At 38.4% G+C, this 25,350-nt stretch overlaps 2 protein-coding genes across 8 annotated transcripts in view; both read right to left on the reverse strand.

Moving 5' to 3' along the window:
• Positions 1 to 17,542, reverse strand: part of LOC144642756 (TNF receptor-associated factor 2-like) — an 81,641-nt gene extending 64,099 nt beyond the window's left edge. The window contains exon 1 of the mRNA XM_078501830.1: positions 17,427 to 17,542. The gene's annotated coding sequence lies outside the window, so the exon portion shown is untranslated. The remainder of the gene's footprint in view (positions 1 to 17,426) is intronic.
• Positions 1 to 21,955, reverse strand: part of LOC144642707 (TNF receptor-associated factor 2-like) — a 61,081-nt gene extending 39,126 nt beyond the window's left edge. For 2 of the 7 annotated variants that reach the window (XM_078501775.1, XM_078501753.1), the window contains exon 1: positions 8,973 to 9,251. Coding sequence is in view for 4 of the 7 variants with exons in the window: in XM_078501797.1 (XP_078357923.1) it covers positions 2,370 to 3,425; positions 3,634 to 3,723; positions 3,960 to 4,037; positions 4,397 to 4,561; positions 5,945 to 6,049; positions 6,199 to 6,253; positions 7,410 to 7,549 (1,689 nt within the window). In the remaining 3 variants the exon portion in view is untranslated. Of the gene's footprint in view, positions 1 to 1,163; positions 3,426 to 3,633; positions 3,724 to 3,959; positions 4,038 to 4,396; positions 4,562 to 5,944; positions 6,050 to 6,198; positions 6,254 to 7,409; positions 7,601 to 8,972; positions 9,349 to 19,232; positions 19,302 to 20,451; positions 20,564 to 21,868 lie in introns of those variants that run through there. The other 5 variants (XM_078501797.1, XM_078501804.1, XM_078501791.1 and 2 more) reach the window with 5 other exon arrangements.
• Between the last annotated feature and the right edge of the window lie 3,395 nt (positions 21,956 to 25,350).

Raw genomic sequence — 25,350 nt, forward strand, 5'->3', positions numbered from 1 at the left:
AAAACTGTTGTAAGTTTTCTTTTTCAATTCTATATGTCAATTCTTAGTATTGACTTTTTCGTTCTTTTTTATCATTATTTCCTTTTTATCTTCAATAACAAAAAAGAAAAACTAGTTACTGAAACTATAATAATTACTAGATTAATAGTATACTTAACATTCATACTACTGACGGTTATAATAATTAACAATTATTCGCCGAAGGCGAAGTGAATATTCGCCGTGATTCACTAGTGAGCCTGAGGCGAATAATTGTTTTAGTCAAATTTTCAGAGGTAAATATCAAGAACTATAAAATAAAGAACTAAAACACGGAAACAACAAACACAAATGCTCGCTTGAATACGTGTAAACAAGTTTAATACATCGATTGTAAATCAGAATTTACACTTTAGTTCAAGCAATAAAACGAAACAAACACTACGAAAAAGGCAGATATCTAGTACCTTTGTTTAATCGTTAGTAGCTTCTGAGCAATTGTGTAAATCCTCTTGAAATAGGTCGAGGTAGCTCTGATCTGAAGAGAACTGAGCAATTTTTGGTCAATTGATCTGCCACTGAGTTTCTTGTGCCCGTGTGCGAACTCCAAAACCACCGTCCTTAGCACCAACTATAATGCCTTGAGAACCATCTCTTAATAATATTTTCGGTTCAAAAGCCGTGGTAGCCAATTTTCAAAATTCCAACTGTTTAAAATACCCCGGACTTGACGTGATTTCGTTCGAATGAACGAAAATTTCATTCATCAAATGCCGCCATGTTTACTTGCCTGGATGGCAAAGTTGGCATGGCTTAGTAACCAAGCCCTGAAATGTTATATTCACCTCCAAGCGAGGTGAATATAACGTCATAAACCAGAGCTTCTTGACCAATCAGAATATTGCATTCTTATATTCACTTCTTATAATTAGACTAAATAAAAATATTCAACAATTTTTTCGATATCCAGAATATTAAAGGCTGATAACACTCACCACGATCTTAATTATTCTGGACATCGCAAAAAAAAAAAACCGATCCAATATCTGTACATTGTTGCAAAGAAATTAAAAAGCTAAAACATTATCTTAGTCTGAAAACTGAATGGAGACTTGATTCTTTGTTATAACCTTTCTTATATAAATATTTACAAAAAATCATTAATTTTAAGTTAAGATGTCGCGTGCTTATATAACTAAAAATGCACTCGGGCGTATTTACCTTTCTCTTAGTATTATTTTTGCATTAGGGTTTTTATTTATCCAGGGCATGTAATAAACTACCTACCTAACTTAACATACAAATCTTAAGTAGTTACTCATATCTTTTAAAAATATGTAACTTCTTAATGTTTCAAATTAAAATATACCTTTAATTTTTTATTTACTGAAATCTAAAAAACCATATGGTAAAATGTTATGTATTATGATAAGAGTATAGCTGTCTTTCGTGAACAGTTTCATTGAAACTACACGATTTGCACCTTAGTGAAATAAGGAAAGGTATAATTAATTACGAAACAATTAATTAATTAATTGTTAGTTTAGTACTATGACTCGTCTCCAGTCATCTCCTGTAAAACGACTCGTACTCTAAGCTGATGCCAGTTAAGCTTGGTTCACACTTGTGAGATAAGCACCGATGTGAAATAAGCAAAAGCACAAGCACAGGAAAAAGAAACGTGTTCCTTTTTCTTTGTGCATGCTTGCGCTTATGCTTATTTGACTTGTGTTGTGCTTATTTCACAAGTGGGAACCGCGTGAAATAAGCACAAGCACAAGATTTGGCGGTTGACGTGACTCCGAACATGCAATGTTCTTCAACTATTTCTAGAGCACCGCCCTTGCATATATGTCGTTTTGTACTTGTGCTTATCGCAAGTGTGAACATCCTTATAGTTATGCTTGGGCTTATGCTTGTGCTCATCTCACAAGTGTGAACCAGCCTTTAAAGCATTTATCTGCGTTTCCAGTTGGGAGAATAATTACCAGACTATGGCGATATTTTTTCTACAGGACCGGACTGAACCTGCAGCTTTGATCCCTTAGCTGCTCAGCAACTGTTCGCGCCTTGATGACGTGACTACTCTCGACTGCTTACGCTTTTCTTTGATTGGATAATACAATTTATACAAAATATTTATTGAGAACGGCAAATAGTCCCTCGCAGCTAACGGTCACATGGTACAACATCCGCTCTGGAATACTCAAAACAAAGAAAAGTCAAGCATGACTGATTGAAGTCGCTTTGTTTTGGATGTCCCAGCGCGTTGGTTGCCCTCCAGCAAGGTGTTATTTTGTACCATGTAATGGTTAGCTGCAAAAGGTCCATTGTTCCTCCGACGGTCTCACTTACACTGTTACCCACGGTAGTTTATCTGAAGGCTTTTTTTACAGATCCACAGTATCAACAATGATTTTAAGAAACATAGCATCATCCCGCACATAGGCGTGGTTATTTAACTCGGACAGTGGGCAAAACAACGGACACCCACTGGCGATGTTTGACTCCCGCCTGGGCCGCTGGAAAGAAGAGCTGCTTGGATCGGGTCTGAACGCATCGATCACGTGTTCAACATTATCCTGATCCAACAGCATCATGGTGACCTTCTGTCTGAATGGCCAGCGGAGTAACGCGTCAAACTCACCGCGCATGACAACAAAGAACAGCGACAGGTGTGTTCCTTTGCCCATGCCGTCCCCGTTCAAATACAGACGCGCGCACATTTTGTACCCGTGGCGACTGGTGTAGAAACACGGGCTGTAAATGGACGTCTGTCTTCCGGTGATGGCATCGTTTCTTCTGCGAGCATAATCCGTTATTTTCCACAGCAGGGTCCCATCATAAGTAGAAACTTGCTGTTGGCGAACATATTCCTCGATGTCTGAAAGAACAACGTTCCTGAGTGCCATATTGTGCTCTGTGGACTCCATTCTTCGCTCAAGTCGCCTGATACTGTCCACTGCGTTGTCCAACTGGCGTTTAAGTGACGATACCTCCTGTCTCACATCGTTAATTTCACGCCCTGTCTCGCTCAGTAAAAACTCGATGTTATCATTTCCATTTTCGGCATTCGTAAGACGTCTAGAAATCTCTTCCGTCATGTTGCCGGGTTGCAGTGAAGAGAACGCCGGCGCAACTGGTTGCCGCTCACCATGGCTTGCAACTGTCCTTTCCAACTTTACCAATCTCTCGGAATTGTCTTGCAGCTTTTGTCTCATATCTGTTGTGTCGCGTACAACTGTGTCTATGCTTGATATAGCACTGGAAATAGACCTTTCGGAGCCTCTCATCCAATGATTGCTGATACCTCCACCAAATGCACCGCCAGTAGCAAGCTGACTTTTTACTTGTTCCTCCAGACGCAGCACAAACGACAACAACAGATTCAAATGGAACATCGAGGACAGTTCGTTGTGTTTTTTGGCCTCCGATTGCTTCATTTTCTGTGAAGTAAATGACATTGTTAAAGTGTGGTATAGATAATCATTGATCTTGATCCCGTCGGGTGTGTATTTTGACAACACAAATCGTCCGTTTACCCTTGTTTGTGTAGAAACTATTAATTTTCCGATCACAAAGGGAATTCGCACAGTTCCATTGCTTGATATTAGAAATGTTAATGGTAAAACTCGGAACAGTTTTGATACAAACCTTGCTCTCACTGCAACCAATCTGTTGAAATGCACAGTTCCTCTCGACAGCTTCACAGTCACCATTGATGGGACTAAGGTGATTTGCCATCTGTGTGATGGTGGAAGAAAGAAAAGAACGCAATCTTTATTTATTCAAATCTCATTTGTTAAGGAATAATGAAAATCCTTTGATTTGGATAGGGATGTTGAAAATCAATCATTTTGTCTCTATTTAACAAAATTGTTCTTCAAAATTGTCCGCTCGAAAAGCCTTGCGGCGTGTTCTCCATCCCAAAATATTTTAACAAATTTATTATGAGAAAATAAATATTAAAACATGGTTACCTCTCCACGCGGAATTCCTTCTTTGCCACAGTCACGGCATTGCACGGGATACGTTTTACAATCCTGTGCTTGGTGATTCTGAAAAATTATAACAATAAAAATAATAACAGTGAATGTACAGTTTTTAATTTTTTAGATAACATCGATCAGGTAATCCCAGGTGTAAGCAGTCCAAAGCTGCAGTGCAGAATGTATAGCCACGATAGATTACCGCAAAAAGCGGTTAAAGCCAATGCGAAAAAATAACCGCTTAGAAAGAAGGCGCTGGCCATATTTATTTATCAGCAAACAAGTAAAGTGTCTTGCCCAAGATTGAAGAACACAACTCGAACCGCCCGATCCCGATTCGAATGCCCTAATCATTATACTATCGCGTCTCCAACTTCATAACTGAAGGGAGATTTGACTGGCTTCATAGTGCAATTCACCTAACTTACTTTAAGTACAACCGCTGTAATTGAATCTCCACAAAAGGGGCAAGGTTGCGGACGATAAAGACATTCCTGTTCCACGTGTCGCTGAAGGTCCGATCTTTTGACTGGTTGGCCACAGCTGTAGTTGGGGCAACTCTCTCTTTCTGCGGGGCAGGACGAAAGGTGTTTCTATATGGAAAAGAAAACAATACGAGGTCAAGCGGCTGGTATAACATTGACATAATACTTTCACAAATAAGTTCTCATGAAGCCCCATTTGCTGTTTCAAGTACACACGTTTACACTGGGGTCTTAAAAAAATGTTTTACCACCAAACTCGTTCTAGTTTTCTGAAAATGTTGAGTTTTGGCGGATCCAGTTTTACTTTGTAAAACAGCTGTGAATGCAGACTAATTTTTACCTGTTTGCTACGTTTAGTTACACGTCACAAGAACGTGCATTTTCTATCCTGTTTTGCTCAGCATAGGTAGTATTAATGGGGTACCTTAACGTTTTTGCTGTGGAAAAGTGGTTTTGTGATTATGAGAGGTCCAAATGCAAATGTCTGAAGAGTATGCGTTAATTCAGTTATAATTTACCTACCTATACCTATATCTCTCCATGCCATAAGGCACATAATAGGATAAATTAATTTTGCAAAAATAAGTGGGTTTATGTAGCTTGTTACGTAAGTCTTTCCCAGCTTCTGGTGAAATTCCCTCCAACGATTACTTCGGTCACATTGTCGCGGGCTCTTATTTGGAGAAGGCGCGGTTACATCGCCTTTTCGCTAATGGCTCTAAACTAGTGAAGTAAATTTTCTTGTGTAAGGTTGAGAAATCGACTTTAATCGTTTGTATTCTTCAGTCAGAGATCAAACCCTCGCAGCCTGTCGAAGTAACGAGTGGCACGGATGCTCTATTTACAAGTTAAGCATCTGATTTTTGGTTGGATTGCTAGCAAGATAATGTTACAGTTTCACGGCGCCCACTATCGAGGCGACGGCTTTCCTGCTTTACATTCTATTAGTAATTTATAGCGAAATAGCTCTCTTTTACGTCTACCTTGAATTGCTTAATGTTTTAGGCGCGTGTCTTGCAAACGGCATTCTTTTGGTGATGTGTTATTACACCTTTTTGTAGGCCATCTTGCTTGCAGCATACGATATCGGCAATCGGCAATTTTTTTTATAATAGTCCTTTAGCATGTGGCTTCGTTTGTTTGTTGTCCCGTAACAGGCCTCGTGGGGTTACCCTTGGGAATAATTTTTTCAACGTCAAAAACAAAAAAAATATATAATCACGGATAAATGAAAGAGTAATTACTTGATGGACTGAAGAAAAACTCTATGGAGGGTATAACTTTATCTGGGCTGGGTGACTTACATACGTGGCTCATGTTTGAAGATTATGCTGAAGATTCTCCTTCCATCCACTTTGATTTGCACCTAAAGTTCTGACAATCGCCCATGACTGCCACCCAACTGTTCGCTCTTCGTCCTTAACCATTTTACCATTGATTATCTAACGATAAGTTATTTTGACTAAAAACGTTAGCTACCATATTACGTACCTCAATGTATCTTACTTCGCCTTTCCATACGCAGCCATCGCTTGTATTGGGACACGTGACTACTAGAGAAAGAACTTCCCGCTTCATAAAGTTGTCAAGGAAGACCTATGATGTGATATCGATACCTTGTTAGTCATCCACTGGTAATCGTCATGTAGCTTCAATCTAGACTAAGAAATTCTAAGAAATTCAAGTGCACTTTTTGGTGTCATATTTATTTAGGAAAATGGCTTCAAAAGCATTCACATATCTACCTGCTCCGCTGCAAATGGTGTCTTATCAACAAGGCAGATAAAACTTCCATCATCCCTGTGTAACGTAGTAGAACAATATAGTTTTAATGAATGGTGGGGATTTTTCCCCTTTTTTTGGTGCCCAAGGGCGAACTATCGTTTGAAGAGCATTAATATATCATATTTAAAGCTAAAGAGTATGTTCCAGTCCTTAAAATTGCAGAGTAGTGGTGGAGGAACTCAAGGTGATTAAGAATATTGAAAGCGCAAATGAATATTTTCTGCTTTTAAAGACGACCATCGTGTTTTGGGTTTGAGTTCGGATACCAGGTAATTGCATGGGAGTTAGCCATTGATGAAAAGGAATTGTCATCGTTTTGTGGCATGTATCTCGCTATTACTTGCTAAACGGTCATGGACAAGATAGGGCAATTTTTCCTGTGTCACATCACGGTGTGCAGTGTTGCATACAGTCGACACACCATGCATGGAATTGTTGGAGTCAATGTCCCAGAAGTATAACTCGATTTAACTTTGTGCAAGTAACAATTTCGGGGATAGACGGTGTAATTTGGTCATTAGGTGTATCATTGCACTTGTGTTCTAAATTTAATGTCTATTAGTTTCCGTGCCCCCCCCCCCCCCCCCGCCTCCCGTCCTACAAAATCCCGTGCGACGTTGCTAACACGGTAATGTCGCAGACAAGTTCTGAATATTACAACTACGTAACGATAATGGGGACAGAAGTGATACCAAGTCGACACGATAAAAAAACCCGTCCAGTAATTCTGCTTTAAGAGAAAAAGACAGAAGAAACAAAAAACAGACACACATAGTTCAGACAGAGAACCTGACAAACAGACAGACAGATAGACAAAAAGACAGACGGACAAACAAACGAACAGGCAGAAAGATAGACAGGCAGACAGAGAGACAGACAGACAGACATTCAGACAGGCAAACAAACAAATAAACAGACCGAAAGTCAGACAGACAGACAGACAAACAGATAGACAAACAAATAAACATACTGTCAGAAATTTTTACAGGCCATCACTTGTGCCGCACTACTGCATGCGCGCAGTGCGGCAGATAGTGTTAAACTGTTGCAAGCAATGTTGCTGAAGTGTACTGTAGAAAGTGATATTACCGGGACTACCCAAAATGTTTTACAGTACTTCCAGTCCTTTGCGGTAATTTAAAAAGAGTTAAAGTCGTGATTTTTCAGTTACCTTTTGAGGTCTGTGATGCAGGAGTTGCAATAAACATGACCACAGCCCGTCTGGACAGGATCTTTCAGAAGGTTACTGCACAGCGAACATAAATATCTTTCGTCAACTGTGCTGTTCAAAGATAGTGTATACCCAGGCATTGAAACAGGTATTACTGGTATGTCTGGCTATTTATTATGGTAGTTGGCTCCCTGAAAAAAAGAAAGAGTTGAAGTCAGTTAGTCATGTTATGTTAAACCGCGTGGTTATTTGTTGGTATATGGGTGACATGCAATAAATAAAGCAGACAGCTTGTGGTGTCCTACACCGCGGAACACCAGCGCGGTGACTTCATAGAGAGGTATGTTTACGGCGTCTTGGAAGGGCGAATCAATGTTAGCAGTAATCCTCCTGAAACTAATTCATAAGAAAGGCATTTTGCATAAAAACAACTCAGGCAAAGAGCAATGAAATCTTTATATCAACGAGACAATCTCTAGATAAGGATGGGAGACCATCTCTGAAATTCAGTAAATACTGGGTCCGTTTAGAACGTTAAATGAATAATTTTAAAAGTGAAGCTAAGAGAATCGAGGGGTCCGATCAACATCAAATAATTATTGCAGCATCGGCAGAATTTCAGTGGCATATTTTTAAGACGCGCTCAAATGGGCAAAGAACACCCAATACTTTACTGTTGAGATGTTACTGAGATGACATCTCTCTGCAGTCCATATGCATATGGTAACTCACTGACTGGGTTGACAAATATCACAATTGCATACTCAAAATTGTAGTAGCGTGCAGTGTAGAAATTGAAACTGAAATCAAAACTGCTGCTTCAATATCGTTCGCTTCGCAGAAAGTGCTCACAGCAGTAAATATGAAAATGTCTAAGCTGGTTATTCAATGTCACTTGATGACAAACTCAACCCAAAGTTGTCACTGATTTACATGTTGTTCTTTGGCAGGCTTAGTTCTAGTCCTAGATGTCAGTTTACAGAAAACTTTTGTTGAATCGTTGTATGGTCCTACCGTGGCATGTCCTTTAAGTGCTTAGCAGAGTGACCACTTCCGCCATGAATCTCAACAAAGTTATTATTGTAGTTTTAAAATTAATTTCGTTGTCGGTACTGCGTGCATAAGCTTAGCCTAGCCGGTGTGTGCACTCTTAATATTCTGTTATATTAAGAAAAGGCCCGTAAAATTCCTGTATCACAATCCATCATTGTATTCGAAAGCTAAGAGGGCGCGCCCTGAATTCCGGGAATCCAGTCCGAGACAACAAAGGTAAATAATTTAAAGCCCTCTATTTCGTTTCTTTCTCTTGCTTTCAAGCAAACCTCTACCATACATTCCTTTGTATCCAACAACTAAGCGAAGCTTATAAAAAGGTGAGGTTATATAAACTCGTGAACGACATACACTGACTACAAATACTTTCTGCTCTACTGCAATGCGCTTTGTCGCGGAAATGATTTAGTAAACAGTTTCACTGCAGTTTTATCTATTATGGCGGCAAAAAGACGAAGATAAATCAGTATACTCTCTGCATCTAACACATGAACGACAACGTTCACTTACATTCCTTGGAGAAGGATCAGTGGCCTGGAACATAACATGTTTGGTGACATTCTTTCCAACTCCATCTTACTGTTCAGTAATCGCTTCAGTGAATTTAAAACCAATATATTTGACTACGGATAACCTTGAATATTAATTGACCTGCTTGAAACGGGGAATCCCCGAACGAAATTTAAACCGAAAGACAGTCACGAAGTGCGAACTGTGTTGACCGGTTCAAAAGCGACCAATACGTTGACGGTTATATTTCGGGTGGCTTCAGTTTCATGATGAAAAGCGCAATAAAATAAAGTAAACGAGAAAGACTTGTTTTCATTCTGACGAACAGGGCAAGAGGGATAAACTAAAGAATCAGTCAAAGCCAAACACAAGCGCTTTAGACGCAGTGGAGTAATGCTACAATTAATATCGGTAAATCGATTGTTATTGAAATGTTTTACATATTAGACTTATATTTCTTTTCGCTTCATGGAAATAGGAGAGGCCTACACGCAGGCTAACTTTTGGACAAGGCTGTAGGCTATTTCAACTGTTTGCCTGGCATCATGTTAGCTTGCATCAGGCTGCCTGCTACAAGATAGTTTGGGAAAACTATAAACTTCACTCATGAGTCACACGAACGGTTTGTGTACGCCTGTATACAGGCTATAAAATAGAAGTTCGTATTTCTACGCCTGTATACAGCCTATAAACCAAAGTTTCACTATTTATTTATTTTTGTCGCGCAAAGTTGTCGCTACTGTATTACAACTAGAAATCGTTCTCAAAATCATTTACTGTATGACATCATCCTGTCGCTGTTTAGCTTATTTTTATTTTCTATTCGGCAACCAATCATCGAGCAGTATTTACATAAAGGACTTGACATTACCTGCATTATCCTGCTGTGTCGTTAAAATTATTCAGGGGAAACTGTTGTTGATTAGTCGCCAATTTACTTCACTGATTTTGCATTTCATTCAGACTGCAAGTGGCGCACAAGGCGAATGTTTTCTCAAATAGTGAAAGGTAATTACAGTATATCATGAACATCGTCAATGGTTAGAATAAAAGTTGTTTTGATCTAACTTTCTCTCAGTCTCGCCGCGCCCGCAACATTATCCAGTATGCCTACTGTTTGCAAGAAAAAATCTAAAACACGGGGCCCAATCTGTTACACTCAGTCAACCTTGTCAATATTTGAAACGTCATAACAGAATTGAAGTACACTGAGTTACTAAGTGCACTTCAATTCTCTTTAATATTGGGTGATCATGAACTGTCGGGTCGCAGGCCTGAATTTATAACAAATTTAATGGTATTGAAGTGCTTTTGTTAACAATTTTTTCATACATAATGTTAGCAGTTGTTTCCATTCTGTATAATTAAGCACAAACAAAAGTTAAAACGAGCAAAGAACTAAAGGAAAATGAAATATAAAAAGCTTAGAAGATACAACAAAGTGTCAACTTGTGTCGGCGTTTGTTTCATCATGTTTTACTATTACATGTAACGATTAAATTGTATGGATCCTCGCAATGCATTAAACCGTGAAATTAAAAACTATAACGGTGAACAAATAAATAAAGGAACAAGACGTACAAAAAGCTATCTTGCTATAACAAAATTACAGCTTACGTCGGTGATTGTTTGATTTACTGTTTACTCGATTTACTTATGGCTATGTTCTGTAAGAAGTCTTTAAAGTTTCCAGTTTTTTAAATGGCTTTCCCATGCTTGTCGATTGCCTTGTTACTGCGCCCTTGCTTTAAACTGGCAACAGGTCATCAAAATCCTCTGTGCACTGAACTGGAATTCTTTCTGGGAAGAAAAATAGAAAGCAACACGTTAACAAAACACGTTTTTATTGAGGGTGAAAAAAGCTTAAGGTTGATAAGCACATGTATAAGCCCACAATCACTTGCACTTTGGGCGATCTCTTAGAAAAGGAAAGTAAAGTCGTGTGATGGTAGAACTTGCAACAGACACCGTGACGATATACAGATCGAGGAATAGTAAGAATACCCTCAGGAAAAATAAAGATCTAGAATCTCTAGCTACACCAATTCATCTGTAAATAATAATTAAAAAATTTTCCGAACAGATCGTAATTCAGCTGTTCTCACCTTCGTGACAATTATTCTCAACAGGTCCTCTCTTTTGCTGGTCATCCCTCTTGATGCACAAGTAAAGACACCAAATGAACCACAAACACGAATTCACCATATCAAACAAGCATCGATATATTCTTCTGCAGTGGCTTAAGAGCATTTTTTCAAAAGCGCTTAGCCCCAATTTTGAATTGACCGTAAGTTCTTTAAAGAATGTTCTTCGTCTTTACCTACTTTTTCTTCTCTTGGATGATGGCGCTGTAATCAGTCGATGTCGAGTTTGTTTTTAATGTGGACACGGTCTTTAAGTGGATACTCAATATACTTGGTTATTCTTTGGACTTACCGGTATACCGAATAGGGGTCATTAACTATTAAAAAAGTTAATGACCCCTATCTTCATGGTTGAAACTAACTTTTGAAGTCTAAATATAATTATATTGTAGATTCATTGAAGCAGATTAGAAAAACTAAAGTCGAGCATTATGGGTGGAGCTAACTTTTAAAGTCTAAATATAATTATATTGTAGATTCATTGAAGCAGATTAGAAAAACTAAAGTCGAGCATTATTCGCTGACAATGGGGCCCTTCAACGATGACCATGCAGCCAGCGTCGACCATTTGTGGAACACAAGAAGGGCAAATATAGTATGTTGCCTGACTGCGGAAAGAATTGAGTTCTTGTGGGACCCGTATCCGCGGAAACGAAACCGGTCATTCAGTCAACTGGGATGAAAGCTTAAAACACCTTGTAGTGTTTCACGGGCAGTGAAACATTCGGATTAAACCAAGAATAACATAAACATACCAGATTGAACTCAACACACAAACCATGCTTCAATTACTGACCATAATCCTATTCGGTCATGCAATGACATCATCAATACTACAAACCTCGTCACTAGCAAGTGTGAAATGAGCGTACGGACTGGTCCGATTGGATCAGAATGCTAAGCACGTCAATCAAATGTTTTGGTAATCTCCCTAGGGAGCGCTTCAAAGGATGGCACCGGCAGTTCTTTGTCGCGAACAAAGAAAATCAAGCAAATCAAACATGGCACATTTTGGGCTATCGTGGGCCTTATCGAGTTTGAATATTTTACGCGAAGATGAAGAAATTGTGTTGTTTTGGTTTTTTAAAGAATTTTGTTCATACATAATTCAGGCAGTTGTTGCCATCCTGTAGAATGAAACACAGCCAAAAACTAAAACGAGCGAAGAAGTAAAGGAACATGGCTGTAACAAAATAACAACTGACATCGGTGTTTGTTTCATTTACTATTTACTTACTGTATGTGCAATGCATTGAACCATACCTGTAACCATGGAACTCGAATGAAACTATTAACGGTGAACGAAGAAATAAAGGAACACGAAGTACAAAAAGCGATCTTGCTATAACAAAATTAAAGCTTACGTTGGTGTTTGTTTGATTAACTGTTTACTAAAAGTATTTATGGCAGTGTTTTGTAAGTAGCCTTTCTAGTTTATTTAATTGCTTTTACAGTCTTGTTCATTGCCTTGCTTGTTACTGTCACAACGCCCTTTCTCTAAACTGGCATCAGGCCATCAACATCCTCTGTGCACTGAACTGGAATTCTCTCTGGGAAAAGAAATCGTAATCTACATATTAATAAAAAAACGTTTTTATCGAGGATATAAAAAATCTAAAAGGTTGACGAGCAATGTTCTTCGACACCTACTATCACCTGCACTTTGGGTGATTTTGACTAATTTCAGATTAAAAGGAAAGAAGCACGTCGCCTTTTATGGTGATAGAATCATACAACCGAGAACGAGACGTTACTGCAGCGCACAGTAGGATAGTCAGTAGAATATCTATCTCAACCAATCCAAAGCGTCAAAGTTACAAATTAAAATGTATCTGTGTATTAAAAACTTTTTCTAACGATGTAAATCCATGATAAGCTATTCTCACCTTTGCGGCAATAATTCTCAACAGGTTCTCTCTTTTGCTGGTCATCCCTCATGATGCACAAGTAAAAAGACCAAACGAACCACAAACACCACTTTACCATTTTAAACGAACATCGATATATTCTTCTGCAGAAGAATCGCGTTAAGAGCATTTTTTTCGAAAAAAGTTCCCAGTTTCGTCAACAAACCGTATTTTACAACCGTAAAATGTGTTCTTTTTCTTATCCTATTTTTTCTTCTCTTGGATGAAAGCGTTATAATCAGTCGGTCTGGAAGTTTTTATACTCCTACATAGCCCGGCGATGAGGTCACGGTTTTGAGTGGACCCATTTAATGGACGCTTGCTAGTTGTGGCGAGATCTTTTAAGCATTCATACTGGACCGTCTGACTGGCAGATTTCGTTTCTGCGCGCGTATTTATACCCTTACGTAGCCAATGTGGACACGGTCTTTTAGTGGGCTAATTGTTTTCGTGAATCGTATTTCCTGTGCGACGTGAATAATGGTCGATTTTGGTAAACACTGTTAACAGGAAAATTGACGATAAAAACTAAACATGACGTTAATTTTCCTGCTAAAATGACGTACATTTGGAGGCATAATTAATAGTTAACAAGTATCTTTGTGGAAAAGACCCTTTTTAATTTCTGATCTTTTCTGGCTCTTAAAGTTTATATCTGACTTAAGTATATGTCACACAAGTGAATAGTGCTTTTCGCGCGCGCTGATTGGTTAACTTGGGGGTGATTACCGAAGTATTATTCACCTCCGAACAGCTAAAGAAACTGCCTTCTCTTTGTTTACCGAAAGTGATGTTTTGGTCCTCTAGTTATTTAACTTGTTTGGTATATACTTAAACAATAATTCAAGTGTCGGTGAATGTGGTGGATATTTACCTCCCCACTTCGCTTCCACTGTTCACCTCCACTTTGGTGAATAATTGTTAAATATTATATTTTATTCAAGCAGACTTTAATATAAAACACCAAGCATTATTTGCTGTGCATAAATGGGTTAAGCATAAATTAGGCTTTTCAGTGACGACCATTTATGGAAAACAAGAATGAAAACGGATAGTGTTTAGTTCCAAGTCAAGGGCTTACAATTGGCCCATCTGGCCTTAAGAGATCAATTAAAGCTCTGCCCGAAATATATAACGTTTGCGTCGCTTCCGAAGTTTATGACACGTCAACACGCTTTCGTTGTAGCAAATGGAAATGGGATTTGTTTTAGCGCTTTCTATACTTGTGCTTGTCAGTTTAGGAAATGGAGAAATGATGCCCTCACAAGCAAAACAAGGTGCAAAGAAGAGCCAGCCTTATTTACATAACGCTCTTAGTCTTAGTGAATGATTAATGACGACAGGTTAACAAGCAAGGTGTCGAAAGTGAAGAGACATTGCTTGGAAGACAATGCTAGCAGTTAGTCTGCTAATATGTAGGTCAGCGTTGTTGAATGGACATAGTACTTTTACTTGATAACCATTTTTTTTAAATTGTCTATTATCTTATCGCACATAGTAAAATAAAAAGTGCGTTAAGCTCAGTGAGAGCAAATTCCCAATATTTTAGCAGTTATAGAAATTGCAAATCTTCCAGTTTCGACCCAAGGGTGTGATAACCTATCCTGAACTTAGAAGTATTAAATAAATTCTTATATGTCCAAGATTTGGGATATGGCTGATAAAGTCGGCGCAGTTCGTGTCATGTTTGAAATGTGCATAAAATTTAGGCTTTTTATTTGAACTTATTAGATTGAGCTGGCGAGGTTTTAGATTTGCTCACGTAACTTGTTGTGAGTGAACTTTAACAGTTTGCCAGCCTGTTAGAGGTCATTACGCAAAAACGTTCACTGTGGCATATTAAAAATAATCGCGTTTTATTAAAAAAGGAAGAAGTGATCCTGTGTCTGTTTTTAAAAATTTCTAAGAAAACGCTTAATGGTTTCCTTTTCAAAAAAGCGTTTTAAGAAGGGAAGACCTGTGAGGCCAATTAATATCCGCAGGACAACTTAAGTGTAGTGATGCCTTGTCAATATCGAACTTATTGATGAAACCTGTCTTGTATGCTTGAGCCACTGTATTGGATTTTATCAATTATGTGGGCGGGTTTCCTGCCCATTTCCAAAATCGGGGTAAAGGTCGGAAGTATTAAAAGTTAAGTAGGCGGGTTGATTGTCAATGTGTAGTTTCAATTATGGTGATTTTTCTAGTTGCATTGTGGGAACGTTTGTTCGCACCTAAACATGTCTTACTGAAATAAATATGATTTATGTTTTTAATTCGAGCCTTTTTCAACTTCTAACATCACATTTATCATAGACAACCCACACTTCCGAACAATATGTTAATATTGGAACCTCGCAAATAAAGTATTAAACAGCTTATTGTTAATATTGATGGGTGACCGTAAGAAAACAAGATAAAGTCGTGTGGCGAAAATTGATCGTCTTGTTTTTTCTTTGAATTTTCAGAGAAACGTCCGCAGCAGAGAGGTTTGCGCCGAGATAGATATATTACTAACAATTTGGATTTGTTCATCACTGACAAGGAATTCGTTTTGAAAAATGGTCACTTTAGGTGATGAGTAGCCAATGCTGACAGTATTATGATGATCTATAAATTAAATTTTTCAGTTGAATGAGAGATTAGAAGAACAGTAGATCTTCGGGATAAAGAAGCTAAGACGAGAATCTTCTGGTAGTGAGATGGGCCCTACCAAAGAATGTATGGCAATTCATAAAAAATAAAGATTAAAAAAAAACTAGTGGAGGGAGAAAACAACCTAACCAATTATGGTCGAACATTCCGGTCTCTTACACTACATTTTGATTGCTTGTTCGTACTAGAAACTGTTTCGTAAAATGAACCGCAAATTTATATTTCATCAGTAATTTGTATAATGAACCTTGATGCCAAATTAAATCAAATGCCTTTTTAAAGTCAACAAAACTAGTATCTCATTTTCCTTGTAATGTAACAGTAACATGTTCATCAATTGTACAGGTTGAGAATGCAATACGTAAAACAACATATTCGCTGAGCAAAACGAAAGCCTTTGTTTACAATTTTCTATTTCGTAACCAATAATCAGACAGTATTTGCACGCTTGATTTGACCTCAATAAGCTTCGCTCAATTAAACGAATAAGGAGAAACAGTTGATAACAAATATAATATTCTCTGAAGTGAGTATAGTATTACGTCACCGTCAGTTGTTTTCTGCACGTCATCTAGAATGCAGGTGGTCCACATTTGTTCAAAACAAGATTATCCATTGATGACATTATAAAATACGGCGCCCGATCGACTGCGGAGTCAATTAGTCAGTGTATGAAGTTTTAAATTTTGGTATAAATTAAAGGTTATGAAGCCACCCACACACACACTCAATAAAATTGAAGCTAACGTTAGAGTCTATTGCGGAAAGTGTCGGGATTCCCCTACACGCAGGTGCATCTTTTAGCAAACAAACCTGCAGTCTAGTCTTAAAGGAGCTACGTCGCGGGTTCTCACGGAGTTTTGGTCTACATTAGTGGTAGGCAACTTATCCCGCAGAAAACATTATTTTTGAGCATCTAAATGAAGATATAACCTTAATTTGCGCAGAGAAATCAAACCACGGGTATAAATATCAAGTTCTGCTTTTGGGGCCCTTTGGAGATGCGCGTAAAGAACTTGAAAAGTTTGGCCTTTATTTTTCAAGTTGCAATCCATTTCCATCCTAGCCATCCGCAGCCAAAGACGTTTGTTAACAGTTTCAGTGCTCTAATATAGCAATTGTTAATAAAAATGGATCATTATTTTTAGGTTTCCTACGACACAAATATGTATTCTGGCTATTCAAAGATCAGTTAAAAACCGTGACCAAGCCCCTTTAAACTAGTGCTTGATTTGAGCAGCAGTTTAAGGAACCTCTCCATACATCTTTTATTTCCCATAGTTTGATTATAATTCCCCCCCCCGGAATATATATTCACCTCCAGTGGACTTGACCTTCCCTCTCTTCTAGATTATTTATTTCACATTGTTCTAGATTTAGTTGACGTCAACATTTTTGTTTTCATTATTATTATTTTTGAAAGAAAGCTTCCCTGAAAATGTATACGAAACAAAGGGATTCAGCTCTGTTGTTCTCTGTTTCCTTCGGGTGAACACTTAAGCCTTAGCTTTTTAAAATATTTACATTAACTTGTTCTATTTTTCGTACATGTATGTATTACATGCATCGATCAGTGGCTTGGTAATATAGCACAATGCAAATACACATTTTAGTAATAAATAGCGCAAGCATCTAGAGACTATGAACGGTAAAAAAACATGCACAGTATTAATAGCACCAGACTAGTGCGATTAGTAACAGATTATAATGTTGTAAAAGTTTTTCAATGCGCATTATAACCATTATTACTAAAATGAAAGACCTACTATGATTTCTTCCTTGTATTTCCTTGATTGCAGGTTAAATACTGTAGTTCCGGCGCTTTCTCCGGCTGCTTGAAATCTCACTCACAGTCTGTCCGCTTTCGATAGGACCTACACAGCCACCGTCTGACATCAAAACGATGTAATTATTGCAAAGTGATTTTGTGACTTTCATCATTTTTTGCAAGGTCGCCAAAATGTCATACAATTTACCTGATTAAGTTATTAATGCCACGTATTGCACCATCACGTAAATTAAAGACACCGAGCTATTTTTATTGATTTCTTTTGTGACGTGCGATTATTTTCATTGTTACAAAAACAACTGTTAGTGTAATGCCATAACATGTTGCAATATTATTGAAACATGTTATGGCATTACACTTAACTTGGTAAATGATCGATAAAAGTGAAAAACGATTAAAAAGTCAGTCGACGGTAATCGATCGCGTTTTCTGAGACGTCTCATTCATATTTTTGTTTAAAAATATTACCTAGTATTAGTCCATGCCTCCTAAGCAGTCTTTCTTTAGGCTCGAGGTGCCAAAATGAGTCTGAGGGTGAGATTACACGTTCGTTGGTCGGGACTAGAAAATACCTTTAAAAGCAATAAATAGATCACAAAAAACGACAGAAAAATCACGACTACCATTATCTGATCAGTCTCTTGACTTCCGCAAGGAAACCGCACTCTACGAGCAAATACTATTCACAATCTCGTGTTGTTTCGTGAAAAAAGTTCATCTCTCCACTTCAGTCGCTATCCGTATTATTATTGAACTAGTACTAATCGTTTCTCTTTTATTTTCTTTGCCTTTGCTTACTTGCGCGCAGATCTCGGACCGAAAGCGCCTGGCACTTGCAGAGGCTACTCTAGACAAGTTGTTGGTATATGCAGCAGTCCCTTCCCCCCCGGTTTTTACAAATAATGTTTCGATCGCTTGAGCCAATATACAGGCGGTGCGGAAGGATGTTTAATAATATTGGCTAAATACTTTTTAAAATGGTGGTTCAAGTCTGCTCAAATTACAGTTAGCTTTACTAGACTGTTCTCTATCGATACATCGCCAAAACAGAAATTTCATTTACTATACATCATAAAAATAGTGCATACCGTATTTTGAACGCTCCGCTGTTTACGTTGTTTGCACTATTAGGCATGTTTAATATTGTGCGCTTGAGACTTCAAGTTCCCCTTTTTCAGCATTATATTTAGCATTTTGGTTTGGCGTAATATGTAGTGCGGCATTCGAAAACACGAAATCCATTTTAAGCAACGGAGGTCGAATAAACTGACACCATCACATCAGTAAGTTAATAATTTTATGCTCGAAAGCAGAAGACGTTGAAGGTAAAGAAATCGACATCCGGTTAAGCAATTGAAGTTTCATTAGTATACGTTTCGTAATTCGACTATCACTTCGTGAACGATAGAACCGTCTGTTTATACTTTAAAATCGACGTAAGCCGTGGCACCGGGAATAAGCATCACAAGAAGAACGAGTTTGTTCTCCTTGTGGCTATGCGGTGATTTTTCAGCGTGAAGTCAACGAAGAGAGAGTTCATTTCGTCGTTCTTGTTATGCTAGTGCTTATCCTTATGCTTACTTTGCCGCTGCCAGCTTATGCTTCCTTTGCTTGTGAAAACTAGCCTTAATCACCTAAAACACATCGTGCACCGTAATGAAGCGCTATCCTTTACCGTTTTCAGTTAAGTGAAACTCTTGCAGTCTCACTTAACTAAACTAAACTTAACTGAAAGTAATAAAGTTTCTAGACGACGATAATTAGTATGTCGTCTACTACTTACAGTGATCAGACATGGTCCAGCGACTTTCTGGTACTTCTCGTGTAGCAACATTTCAACTCGAACATTTTCCGCCGAACATCTTGTAGATAACCAACAAACTACAGACCCCACGGTTTAAGACAAAAAAAACAGTTCATTACTGAATGCGCTATCATTACGTCTCTGATGTTGACCTTGGAGAGCTTGTTTCTTCCTGTTTGTGTTTTGCCCAGTTACAGTTCAGCGAGCTGTGTATAATTCGGGGAATCCCCGGCTAGTATTTATCGTCGAACGGGTTCGCAGAAGATAGAAGCGGGGGGGGGGGGGGGGGGACTGACCGGCATGTTGCTCTTACGAAAAGTTTTCTTAGTTCGAGAGAGACTTAGATACTCTACCTCTTTAATGCAGGCACCTCGTTATATTAATTACAGCTCTCTTGAACCAGAATAGACAAAAAATTTTGAAACGCAGTGTGGGCACTGACCCCCATAAGGGTCTGGTAACTGCGAGGTAATTCGCGGAAATACAAATAACCGGCTAGATGTTCCACGGTGCGTGGCGTAATTGCCTTTCCTTTCACGAGAAAGAGAAATGACTCTGCTGAAGAGTCATTGGCGCGCATTATTACAAGAATTTGACGACAAGGCGATTATATGACATGATAATACAGGCAATTCTAAGCGCCATGAGCCATGGATATGGCGCTATATAAATCCCTTATTATTACTTTATATTATTATAATAATAATTCTGTTAGTTTATATACTTCAACTTCGAAAGGGGGATTTTTGATGACGTCACTGGCCTCAGTAAAATTTACCCAATAATATAACCAAACAAATTTTGGTAAGTGAAAAGGGAAATGATAGCAAAACGTACATAACATAACATACACAAAGGTCAAAAATAGGGGCAGCACCGGGTTGATGCGAAGCAGGTTTATCGTGATATTTTGATTACTAGGTTTTTAAAGGATTTTACAAGGATAGTTCAATGCATTTAAGTTACACAATTCACAAACGTAATTATCGTATTCTTAAATATTTCGACTTAGGTAGTGATACAATTCAATCCAAACTCTACTGACAGCTCCCTGAGAAGGGCTTTCCAGTGAAAATATAATTAATATTAAAAAACTAAAGTTCCGTAAAATTACAATAAGAATACAAGAATAAATACAATGAAATAAGAACTAAGGTTTAAAATAAAAATAAAGCTAGTTATATTTTAGTTATCTTACCTTAAATGTAATGTAGCAAATGATTGCGGAATTCCTTGTAGATTTGGGACCAAGCGCCTGTTTGAACAGGTAAAACAAGGCCAGAACGGGCAGAGCTTTCCTTGCAACGACTAAAACCGTCAAATTGGATAAAGGAAAGCATTTCTGGCGTGTAATATATAAGGTGTATAAATTATGCAGAGGTGGGGAGATACACCACTGTATTCTGGAACAACGCTGAAACAGGTCAGCAACGCATGATACTATGCACATCTTCACCAAAAGCGATGAGTCAAACACAGGAAATGAACAGTCGATACCTTTGACGCAACTTCACCGTAACCGTATAGAGAAACTGTTGAACATGCTGTTCATAAAGATCACACTGATTCTGTACATTTGATGTCGGGATGTGAAAGTTTCAGAGTTTTTGCTTAGCGGTTGGGGGAGGTCGATCAGTGTCATTTATATGTTTACTTTTAAAATTAGCAGCTTGTGACGTCTATGCAAATTGCGTGTATGTCACGTCATTATTCCTGGGAAATTTACCGCTCGTGATCAGAATTTAAGCTTTGTTTTAATTTGTAGTTTTTATTTATACGCTCACTAGAATCTTCAGAATTGAAGGAGGTGAGTCGATGAGGAAGAAGAAGAAGGAGAGACGTCACATGAAACAAACACTTGGACGCAAATCTGTTGCTCATGCACTACGGATCTTCTGCTCTGCAGGATCTCCTACAGTCAACATATGCAAGTGTTCGTGAATTGATATTCAATTTTCAACCTGTGCATTACATTAAAGAGCTGAACAAAATACGGCTATCGGGAATATCCCGATCATTCAACTTTTAGCGAACGGCATTATAAATACAAAATTCTTCACGCGTGACATGATAACCTTTACGCGAGCGCCAATTCTGAGAAGAGTGAAATGAAAACAAACTCGACAGATAGTTATTCTTCCTGTATACCCTTGGATTCTTACATATATAGTAAAGAGTAAAACAAAAAATAAAACAGAAATGAAATTGGCCCGCTAGACAGCGTGACAGCGTGGAACTTTGCGCCTTCAAATTACTCAGAACATGTCTCAAGCGGAATTGCTAAAGTGAGCAACTGACCGTGGTGCAAATTAAAATGTTTGTCGATCACGGAATTGTTCACCATGTACTTCTCGATAGGAAAAGAAATAGTTGAAGCCTGGCAGTTTTTTAAATCTAAGGTTTAAAAATCAGCGCCCGCATCATAACGAAGGTGATCAATGCAAGCAGCTGCGGCTGAAGCAGGCGACAGTGATTAGTCCGTAGAACAAGCAATTATAAAACGTTCCTGTGTAATACCTTACAGTGTGTCTGAATACGAGTTCACAGGGAACCGTGCCTGATCCGGATGGGTTGCTCAGGTTTGTTACATGTACATCAATAAACTAAACTCTTACCTTAGAAATCCTTTTGCTTTGACTGAACTTGGTCTCTGTCACCATAAAATGATAAAACTGCTTCCGTGTGTGTATTTTATTTTGAACATGGCGCTGTTTTTAGCGGCAGCCAATTAGAATGCAGATATATTAACCGTCACACGTGCAGCGTGCCGGGAAATAACCTGTGTGCAATCGCAAAGGGAAGTTACAATTTCAGTGGCTCGGTGTCAATTCATATCATATTTCTAACTGGCGTTATTTTCATTTTTTTTTTTTTTGGGGGGGGGGGGGGGGGGCATGTTACAAAACCTTTACTCGAATCAGTTTCATTCATGCTTACATAATGATCATGTATCAATTACAGCTAGTAAAAGAGCACGCATGTGATAATAATGCCGCAGATAAAATGGTCCCAGAGTAGCAAAAAGGCCCAGAATCCTTACATCGGATCACGGGTTGTATCACAAAACACAACACCTATGTCTGCATCAACACCTATTGTTGTTTCAAAAAAATAAGAAGGAAAAAATGTACCACTTGAAACAAAATCACGGCAAGTAATGCTTCCTCGAAATGAATATATGAAATTCATATATTTGTACTGCGGATATACATTTTAAGCAAATGAAAGATCATCGCAGTAATGTACTCAACTTAAGCAGTTGAGAAAAGCAAGCCCGAAAAAAATTCAAGCTTGAACGGGAATCGAACCCATGACCTCTGCGATACTAGTGCAGCGCTCTATGATCTATCAAGCCAACTGGGAGCTGGTCACTTATGAGTTCGTAATATACCCGTGGATGGAGAAGATATGAAATGAATATATGAAATTCATATATTTGTACTGCGGATATACATTTTAAGCAAATGAAAGATGGTCACTCAGTTGGTTAGAGCGCTGCACTAGTATCACAGAGGTCATGGGTTCGATTCCCGTTCAAGCCTGAATTTTTTTCCGCTTGCTTTTCTCAACTGCTTAAGTTGAGTACATTACTGCGATGATCTTTCATTTGCTTATAATGCTTCCTCGTTAAATTGCAACAAGTATTGAATAATCTGATTTAAGGCCCCTTTGACAAATTTCTAGTTATGCGTGGATGTTAAAAAACCTTTTGTCTAGTAAACTACTACAATTTCTGTCTCAACATTCGAAATGAACGTTAACCAAAACAACAAGCATAAATAACTCAAAAAATAGGAAGCGAAACAAAACCGCGTGCTTAGCACAATCTTGTATACTTTGTCGTAACAAACCACCTCATGTACAAATTATTTAGATAAACTAACGGAGTATTAAACTTACAAACTTATAAATTCGTCTTTGCTGTACAGTAAAAATGATCTGCAAAATTACTTTTTTAAAAGTATAGTTTTTAATTTTAAATTCATGCGGTGTGTTAAATATTTGCAATAATGATGTCTTGTTTTCTAAATCCTCTCTTGTTGGTTGGTATGGGTTAACTGCTGCCAATAATCCTAAAGTGTTGCCAGTCCATTAAACATAATTTATTCCACCTATATTGGTCTTTTGCCGGGTAGTCAAAGTCTGTTTGACACTGAACGGGAAACCTCTCTGCAAAGGAAAAATTAAGGAAGTAATCCCTTTCGGTTTGTACTTCAAGAGTTTATAAAACATGTTCATGGCCTTAGTTTGTTGCAGTCAGAATGAAAAGCCGATAAATCGAAACTGACTGCCTACTTGTAAAGCAAAGACAGGCGCAGAAGAATTTTAGAATTAAAAAATAAACCAATGATCTGAATACCAGCGCGTTTTTTTGTTTGTTTGTTTGCAATGCGTTTTTTTAAAATGCGTTTAAATTTACTACTCTGGCTAATCTATTACTATCGATTAAACGGAAAATTGGGAAACGAAATTTGGTTCGAGTTAGCGGGAGATTCGAGTCATCGAGGGTTCGAGTTACCGAAAGTAAAAAAACAGTAAATGTATGACGGAAATCCAGGGGAAATCAATTTTGGTTCGAGTTAGCGCGAGGTTCGAGTAAGCGAGGGTTCGAGTTATCGGGAGTCGACTGTATATGAGTAATCTCGATCACGTGACCTTGAAATCGAGGCTGCCTTTTCTTGTGGTTCCTTGAACCTGGAACATAGTCCCTCCGGTCCCCTCGCCATATAGTTTCCTAGTAATGTCAGTAGGAATCAATGAATATCCCGGCGTTAGGAAATTAAAAGGCTTTGCACGGTCTAGTCAAGCTAGTAACCGTCTTTTTCATTCCCCTTTCTACGCATCGCTGTCAGTCGTCCTCCTCGCTTTTCACTCTGTCGTTTTCTTCGAAAGGATTTCCACATGAAAAGTCGCTTTCACAGCAAGAACAAATTTCAGTGCAGTGCAAGCCAGCTATTCGGCACTGGCATCGCTTGTTTGAGCATTGTTGTTTTCTGCAGCCACCTTTAACCAACTCGATGATCAACCGATCGAGGTGCTTCTTTCTTCATCATGGGATCCAGTCATCGCCTTCTTTCTTCCATCCGTAACCATCTGGCTGAGGCGTTTTAAAAACAATCAATTGGTATTGGGCACGGAAAATTACTTCATTAAGTGTACTCTTCGTAGGCAATAGCCCGTTTGTTTGAGCCTGATTCTTTTTCAACATCTACCAACTGAGGTCTTTGACATTCGCGATGCTTGTTCTGGGCTAAAAAGTCTGGCAAACATACTTCTTGGCCAGAGCCACTGTCTTCTTTTCTGGATACAGAGTCGTTCCAAGGCATCCCAAAAAATAATTATGTCCTTGTCTGTGTCTTTGACGGCTTTCCAGCATGTATGTTTTCCTTTATCAGAGTACATGGCGCTGAGAACATGGAAGGCGGATAGTGTTTTTCAATTTTAGCACTGCCAAGAGCGGTAGCATTCGACCCAAGCTCAATTACACGGTGGTTCTGGCCAGTGTCAGTGATTGAACAGTCTTTGTTACTGTCTGACCTATCAAGGTATTGTAGTTCTGCTACATAGCGTCAACAACAGCGATTCGTAGTTACAGTTAAGGTTCTGCGTCCAAATTTATTATGTCATCTATGTTTTTAAGAAAAACGACAATTTTTTTAAGTTTCAAAGACATGTTTCGACAGAGCATCTGTCATCTTCAGTTGAATGGTTTACAAAGCACAGTGAGTTGAATAATAAGTAGAAAAAAATGCTAATTAAGACAAGTAGTAACAACAGAACGTGAAAATGTGTGAATTAGAAGAATAATTTTAGATTTACATGGTGTAATTGCTGATTGAGGCAAGGTAGTTCCTTTTGAATATGGATAGCCTCCTTTATCTTAAGTTGAAAGCTGGTAGAGGCGTGATCTAAAATATGAAAGCAATCTATTGAACACAAGGAGCGACAACGTTCAGAATTCTGAAGTTTGAAAGTGCTCACGCACGCGTGTGGCAAAATGTCGGGTGATTTCGCCGACATAACAGGCATTACAGCCCGCACATGCAAACTTATAGACCACACGTGAACAGAGACCGCCGGGAATAGGGTCTTTCAC

This window comes from Oculina patagonica, chromosome 1 (genome assembly GCF_052425735.1).
Source record: "Oculina patagonica isolate OP01 chromosome 1, crgOcupat, whole genome shotgun sequence".
Lineage (NCBI taxonomy): Eukaryota > Metazoa > Cnidaria > Anthozoa > Scleractinia > Oculinidae > Oculina > Oculina patagonica.